The following is a 17,714-nucleotide window of genomic DNA, read 5'->3' as shown; positions in this document are numbered from 1 at the left end:
AGATTCTACCCCTTCACCTGCTCCTTCCCTCTACCTGCTGTGCTTCTCCACTGAGATTTGGGGTATCTATCTCTTTGTCTGCCTGGAGCCCACTTCACCCTCCTGGTGCCCTTCACAAGGAAAAGCTCTGGCTCTCCCTCTGTCTCCTTCTCTCCTCTTCCACTGGGTTAAGTATCACCTCACAACTGCCTGCTTTGTCTCTCTTGGCCGGGTAGAGCCCCCTATGACTGTTACAGCCACACTGTCACCCTCCTGAGACCCCATCCTATGGAAAAGGGGTGCCTCCTCTCCGTGATTTGGGACATTTCTCTCTGATAAGTCTCTCCGTCCACTTGGAGATGATCCATATTGAAGTTGTTGTCACCAGGCCCTTTTTCTCTCTCATCCGTGTCCTTTTCTCCCTTCCCATACATTCTCAGCTGCCTCCTGAATCTTCCTCTTCCTCCTCCTAGGAGCTGCCTGATCTCTGTCCCCCTCCTTGGCTCCCTGGAGCCTGCCACCTTTTCCTTAGACCTGCGTGATATTGGAATCCTTTCTGGAGCAGAGTTCTTGTTTGCAATCCTTGTTTTTTTCTGTCTCTCAGCTTCCTCCTGGAGTTTATTGGAACCCTCCCTGTTGGTAGAGTTCCTCTTTTTGACCCTTTCTCTTTTCCTCCTTGGACCAAGAGATTGTATTAAGCCTTAATATCTGATTGCAAAAGGCCTGGCCTCAGTACAGTTCAATGGTCACAAAATGGCACACTTGATTTTTAAATTATCACATATTCAACAACTTCTGCCACCACACAAGCCAATGACCTCCGAAAGTTTCTTTTTTTCTAAGCCCCTTTTTTTACTTTCCACTCTTGAAACTCTTTTGTGTCTATGTATTTTCTTTCTGCGCTCAATAAAAATCTCTGAGAGCTATTATGTAGACTCTATCTCAGGATTTGTAAATTTATTGGATGTGACTTAAAATCTATAAAATCTGTAATTAAAAAGTTAGCTTAAAACTTGTAACAAAAAGCTGATAGTTAAAATCTCTACCTTAATTTTCTATATAATGCTATATATGTCATTGAGATTCAACTCATGTTTAGAAAAATAGATCTGCTACAGCATACTATAAATGTAACTTGGATCCAACGTTTGTTTAGTAAAATAGATGTTTTCTAAATAGCAACCATGTTATTGCCTCCATCTAGCTGATGACCTTGTCAGGGTGGAAGCAACCATGTGGCTGGCAGCCATCTTCACTAAGGTTAAAAGAGAGTACATACCTTGTCACTCCACCACCACATTAATTAAAATGACCATGTAGTATAAGCCGACTAAGATAGTAGTAAAACAAATGCTTCTTAGACCTACTGAGCCCTCTGCTTATTGCGTCTCCATTTTAGACTAAGGAGCCAACAGCAAATCTCCAAGATGTTTTGAATTAGATGGATATTGGTACGAAAATGGAGAGAGCTGAAATTTATGCAGGGCAGTAGGAGCAAAGTGACTATGCTTTACAAAGTCTATGTCCTACCAGAAACAAGAGCTCTGGGAAGAGGGACCTGAAGATGAGCCTTTGCTGTTCTTCTCACTAATGCTCTGATTTGGGGCCTGGGGAGTGAGGGAGAGAAAGAGAGCAACAGCGAGAGCGAGACACACGAGAGAGAGAGAGAGAGAGAGAGCGCGCGCATGTGTGTGTTTTAGTGTTTATTGCTATATGCCTTATCTTAAGAAATGAAATGTCATGCATCTTTTTGAGACAAAAATGTAGAACTGAAATTGCAAAGTGACAAACTAAAACGCTAATGGGATACAAAGTTCAACCACATGAGCCTTTTGTACATATTTACATTTTATCTCATGTACTGCTTGAAAACTAAAAGAAAAGGAAAGAAATGAGTGGAATTCTTTTGAAAGCCTGTATGCTTATCCTACCTCTGCCCCTGAATAAACAACCACCCCAGAATTTGCGCCTTTGCAAAGCACAAAAAGAGAACAAAACGCCCAGTGTTAGTCATTAGTTTTTCAGTAATAAATGTCTGATTTAACTTTTTCTTTAACCACTTTCTATTTTAGTACTCCCTGGCAAATTACGTAAGAACCATAATTGGGCGAGCTGCAATCTCTGGGCAGGGAAATCACTTGGAAGAAGGCAGATACGTTACAAAAGCAGCAGCTCGGAACAACTCAGTGTTCTGCCAGTACGATGGTGCTCCGATGAAAGGCAGATACCCCGGGGTGCTATAGTGATGTGAGGAAAGCTTCCATAAGACACAAACATATTCCTGAGCGAAACAACGTACGAGGGCTCCACACTTCTGATTTGGACTTTTTAGATCGTATTTCAGAAGTCACTGACTACAGTTTCTCTCTTCGTGGGATATATTATGAATGATTTTGACATTTTGATTTGTGCAGGTTCAGGCCTGTTGCATTATTCATCACAGGATAATCCTGGTAATTTCTTAAACTAGCAATTTGAGGATGGCTCTCAGGAGCTCCCTTGCTCCTCCTCACTTGATTAGTGTAGGCAGCTGTTTTGCCTTAGGTCGTTAGATAGTAAATAACCACCCAAACTACTATTAGCTCTTGGATTTGTTTAATGAGTGAAGTCTTGCTATGCCCTTAGGCCATCTCACCTGGCCTGTGTTCTGACGTCCAAATGGGCAGCTGCAAAGACACCAAGCAAGGGGCTATTCTTTGCTTACATTTGGGCCCCTTACTCTCCTTTGAGCTATGCCTACATCCTTTCCTTAACTCTCTGACCTAACTGTCTTGAGCAAACCCTTCTCCCCTGATGAGTTTAGCCACAGTCAGCTGACACTCCTGAATATGTCCACCCAGTCTGTGGTATAGTTATTATTTCTGTTTTCCTCATGGAGGGTGCCTGGCTGTTTGGATTCCGTCCTGGGAAGTCACTGTGTTAAAAGGCAATATGGTGGTTCAGTGGTCCAGTGACGTACACCTTTAATTCCAGCACTTGCAAGGCCGAGGCAGGTGAATCTATGAGTTCTAGGCCAGCTTGGTCTACAGAACGAGTTCCAGGACAGCCAGGGACACACAGCGAAGCCCTGATTTGAATGCCCCTCCTCAAAAACAAAAAAAAAAAAAGAAAGAAAGAAAGAAAGAAGGGAAACTACAGTGGCAGAATGAGTATCAGACCAACATTTGAGAACTTAACTGTGTTACCAACATCTGATTTGGGGCAAGTCATTTATCCTCTCTTACGCTTTTTATTTTTCTTTCTGTGATGATGTGGACTGTGAAGAGCCATGGTTCACACCTTCCCTGTGTCTGATACAGTAAAAGGATGAGCGTGTGAACCTGATAAGCACACTCACTGCTGAAATATACCAGGCACTGTTACAGCTGGAAGGACTATTAACAGAGACTTAAAAGTTCTTGGAGAAGGTGGCTCTTAACCTGGGTCTTTAACTCCACTGACAATCATCCAAGAAATGGCAGGCATGGGTGGGTGGAGAGCGGTTTGTATCTGGGTAAGCGTGGATATAGACATATCTTGTGCAAGGGCTTAAACATGGTTTAGCGTGACCTGTACACAGTATGTGTGCATGTGCTGTGTTACCAGTCAGATAGACATCTAGTTTTCTTAATTATTTTATGGACTCAATATATTCATGGTGAATTTTGGAAGCAAATAATATAGTGTGGGAATATGCATTTTCTATCTATATAATAGTGCAATAGCGTTTTACATGGAAATAAGTAGTAAAAATAAACTATAATCAAAAGATTATAGGTTGTTGAAGACCCTACCTAGTCTTAAGAGAACTTCACAGGTGATGGGAAGCAAGGCTTACAAGGTTCCCATGATGTGGAGAGTGAGCCAGGAGAGTGACTCGGGTCTAGTCATTTCCATTTATTGAGTCCCAGCCACAGCTGAAGTTTGTAGACATTCCTTAATTTAATGTCCACATCATCCTTTGGTTCCTCTGATCATCATTTTCATGGAGGAGGAAGTTGCATTCAAGGTAGAACTTCTAATAGAGTCAAAGGTGAGACTTGAGCAGAAAGCTTTCTGCCAAGCTGCACTTGCTTTCTCCTACCAACTCTGGGAACCATGGGGCTCTAAGGTTGTGCTGGGTAGGAACACGCCATTGAATGGCCGTGGGTCCTGCCTGCAGGCTCGGGGAGCTGTGCCTGGCCAGCAATGTTAACCATGAAATGGAACATATGGTAGGAAATTAGAGCAGAAAGCAACTCTACTCAAAGGAAAAGGGGTGACAGGATGTGAGTCAGTGCAGATTCTGGGGAAGATACAGAAAAACGGTTGAGACTATCTTTTTGAGCAAAATGTCCTTTCTGTGTGGACCCACCAAGAGGCTATGTTTCTGATGCCTTGTTCTCAGATTCTGCAAGCTGGTGAACTCTGAAAATAAATTTTTAGTATTTGTAAGCAACTCAACTTATGATGTTTTGTTGTAGTTCAGATACCAAATACTATAAGATTAAGAGGTATTAAAATAAAACAAGCTTCATTAGCAGGTCCTTTCTGAAATGTAGTCAGGGACTCTGTACTTTAGTCTGACATAGGCTTTGCCCAACATAGGCTGTGGATACAAGAACTATGAGGCATAGTAAGCCTTCTTCTGGAAAACGTTCACCAGGGGAGGAAGATGGGTAAACAATACACAGATGAGGAGAGAGTTTTACTCAAAGGAAAATAAAAAGAATTCTTTCTATTAAGTCCACCTGCTTCAGTGAGGAGTAGGATGTAGGAATGGCAGGCATGCTACCCTGTACATGGCAATATGTGTACATATTGTCTGGGTATGTTGGTAACTAGGAGAAAAGCATCGCATGGCATCTCTATGCGCCTCTTTTCTTACATTCGCATTTGGCTTATTATGAAAACAGTGTTGCCATGTCTGCACTCACGCCAGGCACCACAGCTCCGTCCGTGCCATCCTAATCACTTGAAATATGCTCTGCAGCTTCGGGATCTGTTCAGAGCGCAGCACCCTGGGATGACTAAGCTTTCTCGGGATTGCATGCTCACAGGGTGACTTCACTGCCAAACTCATCTATAGTGGTTTTCCAAATTTCTGTGGTTTGTATTTGCTTTTGTTATTTGCTGGTATGGAGCCAATCTCCCCAAACACCGAACATGTAAAATGTGTCCTTGTAGTGTCTTATTCTCGAGATAAACTTCAGGGAATGTTTTTGAGTGTTACTTTAGATATCTGAGGGGCTTCTCTGGGAAGCCAATGGGAGACTTGCAGAGAGACAGGCTCTCGTAACTTGTGTCCTGATAATACCACTTTTTGCTTCAAGATCTTTTCCACCCTGATTGCTTTTGCTGCTGCTGCTGCCAGCACCCAGTGGAGCTGTGTCCTGGGCTCATGAAACATTTTTTTTTTTTCTTCTCACTATAGCCTCAAGTCTGAGAGAGGTGATAGCAATGCACAATTTTAGTGGATCGTCATGGGGATGGGAAGAGGGTTTTCCCCCCATAAGAACCGAAGAACCAGTGTAATTGAGCACATTTTGTTCAGGTACAAAGTTGACCTGTCAGAAAGAGATGCTGGTAAACCGGTGCTGAGCACTTTGATCAGCTCACCCTTTCTTCCTTCTGTGTCATTCGCACAAACAGTAACCTTTAAAGCTAGACTTGAGCAGCATTTTTGAGCACAGAAAGTGTCAATGTATTTTAAATTAGGGAATCATGTCAGGTTATGGAACTCCATTGAAATATTAGTGGGGAAAGAATCTCATATTTGGCAAAGTTATGATGTACGTAAAGCCTGAAGAGGAATGTGGTGAAGTAATTTTAGTAAAAAACAAACAAATGTGAAAACGACAACAAACTTGTCATGTAAGAAATTGTTTAATCACCAATTCTATACACTAGGTATATTGTCATAGCAAGTAGATTTTGAAGATTTATAATAAAAATATTAACATTATTTGGTGTAAGTATACAGAATAGATATTTTAAAAATTGTCGTGACAATGATGAGTATCAGTTTGGTATATAAAAGCAAGATTAATTTTTATATATTTGTAGGCATTTTAGGATCTAAGAGGAATAATTGTAGTATTTTTGTTATATAAATATAAGTGGACTTTATCAAAATGTTGTCACTTTTTTATTTTCTTTAGTTTTTTTATATCCATGAATAAAAACCATGCCCCTTAATGTTCACCATATGTATTTTTCTCTCTCTCTCTCTCTCTCTCTCTCTCTATATATATATATATATATATATACATACATACATATACATACACACATACCTTTTATATAATTTCAGATGTATGCAAATCAAAGAAGTCCATGCAATGCATGGATAATTCACTCACTCTTGACACTCCACATTTCTTGTTGAAATGAATTGTGTGGAGCATTACTCTGACTTCCCTGCCCTCTACTGTTGGTGCTGTGGAAGGGCCAGACATGACAGACAAACTGAAATGTAGAAGCACGTCTAATTATTCCATTATAGTTTGGAACACTATGTGAATTAACTTTCAGGGTTAGTAGCTTACATCTTGGAACATTTGTTTTCCCTTTACGGAACTCAAGAATGATTAAAACCCTTCATTTAGTTTTGACCTGTTCTTGATAGAGCCATTTGTGGTTTTATTGTGAGATGAGCACGGGTAATGCACTTGGTAGGAATGTGTCTAGGAGCACCAGCTCAGCGAGTAGACTGGGGTCTGCTGGGTTCAGTGGTGTATTTATGTGCGGTCCGCATATACCATGTGTGCTCAGCAAATGTAAACGAACCTGTAAAATAACTGCGATGCAGGGGCATTAAATGATCAACGTTTATTATGTGCTTAGCATAGTGCTTAACACAGGAGCATCATGTAAGCGTTATTATTCCTTTATTGTGATAAGATGTCTTTTGGGCCGGGTGGTGGTGGCGCACGCCTTTAATCCCAGCACTCGGGAGGCAGAGGCAAGCGGATCTCTGGGAGTTCGAGGCCAGCCTGGTCTACAAGAGCTAGTTCCAGGACAGGAACCAAAAGCTACGGAGAAACCCTGTCTTGAAAAAAAAAAAAAAAGATGTCTTTTGGTTTTAAATCAATGCTTTAAGGAGGGGAAGATATAAGATGGAGGTTTTGTTTATACATGGTCCAGGAGCTAGCATGTGTCTGCAAACAGCTATGCTAGTAAGCCTTCTAAAAGATGGTTGTGAGTAGCGTGTGTGTATTTCACCTAAGTTTACCCCCTTTTTATCTGTGCCATATTATAATCCACCTAGTTACGGCACAGGGATGAGTGGTGTACTGTTTGTGAGGTACTTTCTGTTCTGCGGCTGGAAAACATGCCCTACAAACACACCACCAAAGATTATTATGTAAACATTGGTCTTTTATATTATTAGCTGCCTTGATTTGAAACGCATAAAATGGCACAAGTGTTTGAGCCATAGTTCAGAAGTCTGAGAGTCACTATGCTGAAAAATAACTGAAGAAATTGAAAAGAATAATATAAATGTAGTGATCTGCCATTTCCAGTTTTATGCTGCTATAAAAAAGCAGCCAGCACATGTTGGACTGTTTAATGACACTGACACCTATCAAATGTCACTGGACTTCACAAGGTCAGAGAGACTCCACTTTGGTTCAGGGGTTCAGACCGAATCCTTCTTGGGAATCCCACAAGGACTCTGGAACCAGGAACATCGATGGTGCTAGAAAAGACTCCATGACATTAATGTCTGTAGCATAGGGTCCACGGTATAAGGGAAGGAAAGCTGTTTCTTTGTGTTCCTTGCCATCAGAGGCAGCTCTAAATAGGTCTGGATTTCTGACGACGACCATACAGGTGCTGCTCTCACAGTTGCGTGTGTGTATGATCTCTCACAAACAAAAGCTGCTGGAGGGAGACATGATATTTTGGTCACAAGAATGTCTTTGATTTGCTGCCTTTTCCCTTTCTCCCCCTACCCCTCAGGCAGCCAACCCAAAGCTCCTGCATTCAGAACACTGAGCAGAGGTATAAAGTTTCACTTCTGTCATTTCCAGGATGATTAATGCAGTTGCGCAAGGCCAGCTCCCCAGCACTCTGGGAAAGCCACAGTATCCCACTGAGGTAGAGTGCCTCGATACTGCGTCAGCGAGGAGGGTATTTTGGGATATCGTAAATGTCACTATTGGTTTTAATATACAAGAATCTTCATCATCAATCCTTAGGAATGTTCTACAAGACAGCGTCTAGAACCGCTATTGAGTTCTGAAAATGACTCTTTAAATACCTAAAACTGTTAACTAAATTTACCGTTTGTTACCCAGTTAGTTAGTGTTGAGGAGGGAGTTTAGTGTGTAGTAAATGGAGCCAGTGTTCTTTCAAGTAATGATAAATTATGAAGTCTACAGGCTGTGTGTGATGCATGTAATAAGAGCTTTTTAGGGTGCCAGAAAAGAGGAACGCCTAAATTCCCAGCACTTTCTGTTTTGGCTGGATACATATTCCGTATCTATGATAAAGTAATTGTAAGAAATTAGGACATAATGTATTTCTTACTAGCCTCTGGTAAAAATATTAACTTTTAGACTTTTTTATAGAAACGTGAAAGAAAAATAGATAAATATTGAAACTCATTTTCTCATCAATTACAAATTTTTAAAATTTGCAGCTGTTAGTGGTTGATTAAATTAGAAGGAATAACTGGTCAACCACCTGCTCCTTTTCCTTTGAATTTCTCAGTACAAACTTAGTACTTTATGTTTGAGAAAATTTCCAGATTAACTTCCTCCATTTAAAATGGTGAAATATTTAAGGTACATATAGCTAATTTTAGATTATCATATATATATATATATATATATAATATATATATATATATCCATACAGAATTAATAGACTGAAGTCTTAATCCCAGGGTATGTTTGTAAATGAGGATCTTAAGGCTAGAACTAAGAACATGAAGCCACAAGACTAGAACTCTGATCTAACAGGGTCAGTGTCTTTATAACAAGAAATACCACAGAGCTTAGAGTAGTAGTGTCTCTGTCTCCTTTCCTCCCTGTCTCTCCCCCTTTTCATCCTTTGTTCCCTTCATCCCTTCCTCTCTCCGTCCTCCTCTTTCCATACACACTGAGAGAGGTGATATGAATCCAAAGACAAGGTGCCCATGAAGAGAGTTCTGATTGAAAACTGGATAAGATACACCTTCATCGTAAATTTTTAGCTTCTAAAACTGAAAAAATTAATGTCTGTTTGAATGACTGTAGTAGTTTTGTTATGGCGTCCCTAGCCGACCAATAGAGTGTCCATTATATTTCACCGGTTATAAATCAGTGGTTCTTTCTCAACTGGTAATCATCCCAGTGACAGCCACTGCTTGTTCCTACCTAGGCATGATAGTGTTACAGGGAGCTGGTGCCGCCAATCATCTGGACCACAACATTTATATATGGCCCTAGTTGCCAATAATGGTGAGGTTGGAAAACATAGAATGTCTTTTTAGGGTGCAGGTTCTCTTGCAAACCAATATAAACCATCCATGTATGCTTTAAGAAATACTACTTTATAAACTACAGTACAGTCTTTTTTAGCTGCATCAATTTTTTCTCTACATTTGCAAAATCCCATAAAATGATTTCTAGCATTAACTGAATGCACAACCATCTTTTAAAAGAAGACAAATGGAAGGATTTATATATTAGTGTTGGAATGTTTGGACTAAATACAGTTTTCTTAAAGTAAATCATATCGACTGTTGTAAATTTCCTACCTCCAAAACTAGAAATTAAAATTGTAATATATGTTAGGGGCTGGAGCAATGTCTCCATAGTTAACAACACTTCTGTTCTTGCAGAGGGTCTAGGTTCAATTCTCAGTTCCTGCATGATTACTCAAAATCATTTGTAACTCCAGTTCCAGGGGTTCTGATGCCCAATTTGGGTCTCCATATGTACACGTAGGCAAACAAATTAAATATTAAACTATGTTAATGTCACATAATATATTTTGAATAGCATAGAAGAATAACTAGACAATGAGGTCAGTTCACAAGAAAACATTTCATGGAAGGGAGAAATCTTAGTGACCAGTGCCATTAATAATCTTACTTTGGGAAAATATGGACCAGCTGTGGGGGGAAAAACTAGCAAGAAGTTTCAGTAGGCAGCGACTTGCTTCCACAGTCAGATTTATGGCCAAGATCTATGCAGTAAATAGCTCCAGAAAGCGCTTCAAAAAAAGTCTCTGTCTCCGATTTCACAAAGGAAATACTGGTTTTGTTTTAACCGTTGAAATAAACGATTCTAGTTTGAGGAGCCTTACTAGAAACTCGGTGTTGCCAAAGGAAGCTGGAAAAGACTTGTGAGGGGTATATAATTTTTTCATTGGCTCCCTTATTCTAGTGTCTACCCAGATCTGACTGGGTAATTTTGTCCTACCTATCCTTAGTATTTGGCAGCAAGACAGTGCGTCTTTTTAGACTCTGACTACATAATTATAGGAATCCTTTTATTTCAGGTTAATGAAAAACAATCAAAATGTAATTTTGACCTTTTTTTCTTGTATTATGAAATTATTATACCTTCTAACTAAAGTGCTGTTTTATTTTTCGTCATTTAGCAGGTTTTTAAAATAAATATTAGAAATCGCTCAGGCACAGCTTTTGCATTTTTCTGATTTCCCATCTCTTGGTTTAATGTTTTATCCTTTCTGTCCTGTTGGTTGCCGGGGACTCACCATAGTCTCCATCTTCTCTCTTCCTGGACATGAATTATGATTCCCATCCATTCACTTTGTGAATTGACTATGTTTATATAACCATACAATTATTTTTAAATGTGTAGTACAGAGTTGTAAGGTTGAAGAGTGAGCCATTTATTTGTTCTGAGGACTAATCACTTTGCTCTAACAAAATTTCACTTCTTTTCATCACAAAGGTGATTATAATTTCTCAAGCTAATTGAGCTTGTTCTTAAATTCAGATGGAATGAATTTTAATATCATAACTCGCAAGTGTGATGTTCTCAGTCACCATTGTTGATTTCATTCAGTTTAATGGCGATCTGAAAGTAAGACTGACCTGGAATCAACAAATACAAAACACAAAAATCCCACACGAACAAATGGGTTAGAATGGAGTTTTTCTTTGGGGGATGGTTAAGGAAGTGCAGCCTGTCCATCATTCATGACTGGGTTCCATTCCTGTTTATTTTCAGGATTTTCTAAAGCTGTAGTGCTTGAGTGAGCCACTTTGTTCTTACTTGAAGGTTTTAAGGAAAGTAGGAACAATATTCAGAGTTATTGACGGTGCAGTATCCAGTTATGTAGAAAGCCGGCCTGAGCTCTTCTCAGTTTCCCTTATCACAGAGGCACAGCGCCTGTTGTGGTTTATTCTGACAAGAAGACATGGCCACATAGAGTTCACCGATTCCACGAACTCACCCAACCGAACAGCAAAGCCGCTGTTGAAAGCAATCTTTGTACAGTTACAACATAGGTGCAAGGGCACGTATCTGTGAAGCCAGATGCAAATACACTCCAAGGGCAGCAAGGCACACATGAGGACCTGAGTTCAAATCATCAGCACCGCATGAAAAGCTGACCAAGCTGTGCTTTCCCAGTGCTGGGAGGGAGCAAAGGAGAATGCTCATCTACCTAGCTAGCCAGTCTAGCCGGTCGGTGTCCTCCAGATTCAGTGAGAGACACTGTCTCAAAGGATAAAGAACAATTAGTGTGCAGACTGGGCACCTGCACTCGTGCACGCATGCACACGCGCGCGCGCACACACACACACACACACACACACACAAATGTCTGTTTTTATGTTATTAAATCCTAGTAACCAAAATTAATGTGTGCTGAGGTGACATCTAAATGATTGAGAATAGTAACTCCTACATGAATATCCAGATGTGAGCTTTATAGGCTATACCAATTTGATGTTAGACTTGTTGAGTGTATTGTCTTTTTCTACATTTTAGGGTGCCAAAATACAAATGCAACGGATGTGTGCATAGATCTCCTGACCTCCCTTATCACCTTACAGACTGCCTGGTTTGTGTGTGTGTGTGTGTGTGTGTGTGTGTGTGTGTGTGTATTTAAAGGCTTGTGATGAATATAAATTATTTTCTGGTCTCTGAATAAAAGCATTTGGTCAGCATAGCTCAGAATAAACACTTGGTATTAAATTTGGTTTGTATTCCATAACATTCATTAGCACTAGGATATACTGCTGTTAGCGTTACCTGAATTCTCAAAGGAAGTTATGCTGCTGGTGGATTTTAGTTGTTTTGTGGTTTTAGACATTTAGGTAATGCTCTAGCATGGAATGTTTGTTCTAACTTATTCCTGATCTTTTTATTTGTGGAACTTCAGTCATTCAGTAGTATAGTCAGCTCCCAACCTATTTTAAACCCCCTAAAAATAAAAGTTTATGAAATATCCCTTGCGTGGATTACTGTTACTTTTTCTGTGCATATTGAAGCAAATTCCTATGGCTTTGCATAAGATGTCTTCTGAAGTATCTTCTGTTATGCCAGAACCATCAAAGTGCTTATGCAAATTCACATTGCTGGACCCAACTTGTGGTCACAGGCACTAGAGATAAGCTTCCCTCATGCTCTAACCCCAGTCAGTACGTTGGTTTGCCATCTTGAACTTGGGTGGATGCCTTACTTCAGCTGCCATTTCTCTGTGTGGAATGAATAGGCGTCTTCTCGAGTCTTCCCAGGAATTGTCACAGGACAGATAAGACGAGTAGGAACATCCTGTTTAAAATATACCCACAGCTTTTGGAAAGTTAGGGACCAAAACAAATTAAGCAACAGGTAAGAAGTGTATTCAGGTGATGCCTCTCCCCCTGATTAGTTATCTTAAGCACAGAAAGGAGGCTATGCGCCTGTCTGCACTTCTAAATTTCAAGACGAATGGGCCTGCAAATGGCTCAGCAGGTATAGGTGCTTGCTGTCAAGCCTGGCAACCCAAGTTTTATCCCAGAACTTATGTGATGGAAGGACAGAAGTGACTCTCACAAGTGGGTTCTTCGGTCTCTATGAGCATGCTGTGGAATATAATGCATATTATTTTAAAACATTGAAAGGACACACTGATGCAAAACTTATAACCAGGACATAAAATTCTTTTCCATGATTTCAGTCAAGGCTGTGTTCATAGGTAGAGGGCTGGCTTGGTGATGCGTGGTGAGGGAAGGCACTAGAAAGGAACACGAGAGAAGCAACTGTTAGTATCTACAAGTTCAACGCCAGGCTTTGTTTGTGCTATTTATGGGAATAAATACAGAAACTGACCAGTGAACTGACTGCACCTGAGTCATCTGGGTAGACATGACCTTTTTTCTATACTTCAGTTCAGTTTTAGCAAAGGAAAAGTGGTGGAGACACTGGGAGCCAGAAGTCCTGCTTTGTATACAGTTCTGTGGAGCTATCAAGAGCCATAACTAGCAGATAATGTAAAAAGGCATCTCCTGGCAATGCTGTGTTTTGCTCCCGTTTGACATGGCATTAGGTTGTGTGGGGTTGATTTGTTTCTAAGCATGCTGTGCTGAACAGAGAGCTCACAAATTAAAGGACTTAATGTCTCAGGCCATTTGCCTAGCTAATGATGTTAGAAACTAGGGTTTGGGCATTAGATGTATAAATTGAGGATATGACCGCTCCAAGATGTGGTTGAAGGGGAGATTTTGACTGTAGATAGGAGGGAGGGTACAGCCAGAGGCATCTGGGAGGGTCCAGAGCAGGGAGAGAAAGTAGTAGATTTAACATGGCCAGCAGACTGGACTTGGCCATAGTGGGGATGGGGAGTGAGAGAGGATGACTGACCAGGAGATAAGAAAAAGTGGTAAGAGAGAGGAGGCTGAGAGAGGAAGACAGAGAGAGAGAGAGAGAGAGAGAGAGAGAGAGAGAAAGAAAGAAAAGAACAGGAACAAAGAGGGTGCCTAACCAAAATGGCAGGGTTATATGGGAATAAGAAGCTGAGGAAGGGAAGCCCATGGGCTGGGGAGGTTCAGGATAGGAGCTGAGAGAAGCCACAGGTAGTTGTGCAGTGAGAGCCTGGAGGCCAGCACTCCTTTCAGTATGCAGATAGGTGGCCATGTGTCCCTTCTGACACTGCTGAAGGCTGGCTCTTTTGGTAGAGGGAAATAGGGACCAGGGCTTGGAGGAGTGGGATTTCCTTTGGACCTGAGAAAGACTAAGGAAGCTATAGACTGTTCACAGCCTTAAACTCTCAGTATAGAGACTTGTCCTAAAAACTATTAAAGGAGAAGAACCTAAATACAGTATTTGACTTACAATTGTGGCATAAGCATCAGTTTTCAGAGTTAGTTTATGCAAAGTCAAGTTAAACAGAATTTACTTTTCTATAGATTAAAAAAGGGTAAAGAAGGTTATTGACTGCTTAATCTTAGTGATATCTTCTTAACAAACAAGGAGTTCTGAGGAGATGCACTGATGAAAAAGTTGTCAAAGTAGTTGTGGAGATGTATTTGTCAATATGGTTAAAGCATTTTCCACAGTATAGCATATTATAATCTTTAATAAATGCTTCCGATGAATCACGCCAGGCTAAATGCATACTTATAGTTATTAAGCTTTAGTGATTTATTTTGGTTTTATTTTTCATTGTCAGTTCTTTGCAGGGTGAGCATCTCTGCCTCTGATTATTTTCACAGTTTGGGGTCATGGGTCAGTGTTATCTTTGAAGGACAGAAGGCTCATTTCTCACAAGTATTTGATTATCTGTAAATCTCCATTGCTGTGAGAAAATGGTAGTTCTCTTGTCAGCCATAAAATCCCTAATGCATGAGACTTGTAAAAGTTCAGTAGCCGTTTCCATTTTATTTGTTCTGGGTTCATTCAGAGGCATTTCCTGGAGAAACAGTGTTCTTTGAGTCTTCTAGGCTGATTTGCTTGAATTCAGTATACATAAAGTAGCAATGATAAGCCTGCCTCAGTCTCTCCATGGTTTAATGATGTTGAGAAGGAGACCTTGTGGCCAGCATTCAGAACTTTTTAGTTGATAGTCACTGCTTTAGATTTAACTTTGTAATTATAGACTTTTTAAATGGAAACAGTAACGCTAACATTATGTTGAAGGAACTTCCTTCAGCTTTTGAACTTTTCAAATGTCTTAAATTCTCGTTTTGATAATACATTTGTGATTGGGTTTATTACTTTTTCTTAATGTGTAATAAGATGGTGTGAATGATAACTTTTATGAAAAAGTCATAGCTATAGATGACTTATTTGCATATCATTTCTACAGTTCACTAGTTTTCTGTTTCACAACGGTGCTTGCCTCTTTCTTCTTTCAGGGTCGTTGCTCCAGGGAGAACTGCAAATATCTTCACCCACCCCCACACTTAAAAACGCAGTTGGAGATTAATGGACGAAATAACTTGATTCAGCAGAAGAACATGGCCATGTTGGCCCAGCAGATGCAGCTAGCCAATGCCATGATGCCTGGTACCCCATTACAGCCCGTGGTGAGCACGCTTTCATCCTTATCCCTGTCTGTGTGGCCAAGTGCTCCATGTCTGTGCAAAAGCAATGACTGTATGTGGACACAGGCAGCAGTGGCCATTGCCTGGTATTTTCACCCCGTGAAGTTACTTAGCTTTGTGCCAAAGGTCTTTGGCAATTTAAAGGCTAGCATTGCTTCCCCTAACACTCTTTTCAAAATTAATCATTTAACTTGCAGGTGTTAGCCTGGTATTTGTTAAAATAGTCATCAAAGTCAGTTTAGGTAAGATATATTCTGTATTGCCTTTAAAGGTAATAATGATGCTTTATTTAAAAACAAAAGAAGATAGATATATAATAGTTGTTGGTTTTGAGGCTCTTTCTCCCTTCCTTCCCTCATTGAAGAGAATCCCTGTCATTTTTCTTTCTCCAAAAAGAGATTTTGTGAAAACCTTAACTTGAAATTACTTTGTATTCACAAAGGCTAGGCAAATTTTCACCATGGTGAGTCATAACCACAGGCTTGGAAGCCTTCTCCAAAGAGAACTAATCCAAGACAGAACTCCCAGGGCCTTTGAAAATAGCTAGATTTGATAAGCTACGCGTGATCATAGATATTTAATATTTTCCTAGCTGTGTGCATGGGTAACTTGCTTATGAACACACATTCCTATCTAAATGTTTAGATTGATGATGTGCATGTGGTAAATGAATTTAATAATCTTAGTTATGTCGTAGTTATTGTTTGTTTGAAATGGTGTTATGTTAATTATTGTACAGAAATCCTAAATTGCTTACGTATGTGACAAAATTTGTAGTGATCAGAATATATCTGACAGTAATTTATCACTAACGTATTATTAACTTACTATAAGGTCATGAAAACACGTTTTTCTAGTTTGTTAATTGTAGCATGCGTGCTAACTGATTTTTTTTCCTAATACATTTTAACACCTGAACTCAATGTAATTATTATTCTCTCTTAGAACTTAATGCAACAGTCATTCCAAAAAAGAGGGGGGGATTGCATTTCGAGGTGGGAGGGATCCCCATATTACACCGGCAGTGATACCAATTATCAGTACTGTACAGTCGAGGTGAGAGAATATTATAATTAATTCTCTATCATTTTAATCTGATTTTTATTTTATTACATTATTGGGGGCTCAGTTAAAATGTGATCTCTTTATTTTTATGACATCTAATTTTATATGTCTGTATGGTGATAACATAAATATTTTAAATTTGTTAAAAATGTTTTGTATAATCAATCATTCTCTCTTCCAGAAAATATAGGACAAAAAAAAAAATCTTTCTTGAGCTTGGTTCTCATGTATGGTTTCAAAGATCTGGGGCAGTTTCTGCTTTAGGGTATAAGGTTGCTTCTAACTGATATGAGGTCCTTTTTTCCACTTAAACTTGTAAATCATATTTACTGTTGTTCTGTGCTCTCTGTGACCCAGAACACCACTGAGATGGGCAAGCATAGGTCTGGGATGAAAGAGGCTACGCCTACCATGGCTCTGAGATGCTTTCTGTGATGTCTCAGGCCATGTCCTGACCTTGTCCTTAAGTCTTACTCTCCTGGCTGATCCAAGGTCATATATGCTTAGCTCTGGGACAAACTCCAAAGACCTCTATTCTCTGAAATGCTAGTGACATATGTGTTTACATAGTCACTAAATCATAGATTTCTGAAACCATCAGATTTATCGTACTTTTGTTAGAAAATTTTCTGCTTAGATAACGTCATTGTCTGTATTAGTTAGAGCACAGGCCTTATGTTAATTTCTCCTCACATTATTATATTTCAGTGAAAATTACCCTGTGCAAACGTATTGTGAAACCATAGATGAAAAGTCTCTGTTCAGGATGGTGTTATTATAAGAAGTATTGAAATCATTTTAATTATTCAAATCTAAAGCGTTTTTACTATAATGACTGTAGAGAAGGCTTTAATACAGGAAATTTGCCTTCAAAACCCCCCTGAGACTGTTTGATCCCCTTTGTAGTCAGCCTTGTTTTAATGAGGATAATAATATAGAAAGAAATGGGATGATCGTAACCAACTGGTTTCTGAAATTTTGATTTTGGCTACCTATAGAATACAGCTAGGCTAGAGCTGCCCTGTCACTAACATAAACTGTGGCTCTGAACACACACTGAAGTGTTTGTCTGAGGATGTGTGGTCATGAGATCAGGCAGTGGCGGTGTGAAAGTGGAAATTCTGTGAGCAGAGCCATGGCATCGGAGCATTAGGGTACCAAAGGCCTTTGAGGAGAGACAAAGATTGCCATCAAGTAGAAGACAATGTTCTAGTTC

General features: G+C 39.8%; 1 protein-coding gene across 13 annotated transcripts in view; it reads left to right on the top strand.

Moving 5' to 3' along the window:
* Positions 1-17,714, top strand: part of Mbnl1 (muscleblind like splicing regulator 1) — a 168,454-nt gene that overhangs the window by 119,727 nt on the left and 31,013 nt on the right. For all 13 annotated transcript variants that reach the window (XM_041659374.1, XM_041659385.1, XM_041659384.1 and 10 more), the window contains one exon: positions 15,245-15,415. In XM_041659374.1, the coding sequence (XP_041515308.1) occupies positions 15,245-15,415 (171 nt within the window). The remainder of the gene's footprint in view (positions 1-15,244; positions 15,416-17,714) is intronic.

Source organism: Microtus oregoni, unplaced genomic scaffold (assembly GCF_018167655.1).
Source record: "Microtus oregoni isolate MIOR12 unplaced genomic scaffold, Mior012 000010F_ref0000083, whole genome shotgun sequence".
Lineage (NCBI taxonomy): Eukaryota > Metazoa > Chordata > Mammalia > Rodentia > Cricetidae > Microtus > Microtus oregoni.
Note: the sequence above shows the minus strand (reverse complement) of the source record. Positions and strands in the feature narration are given on the sequence as shown.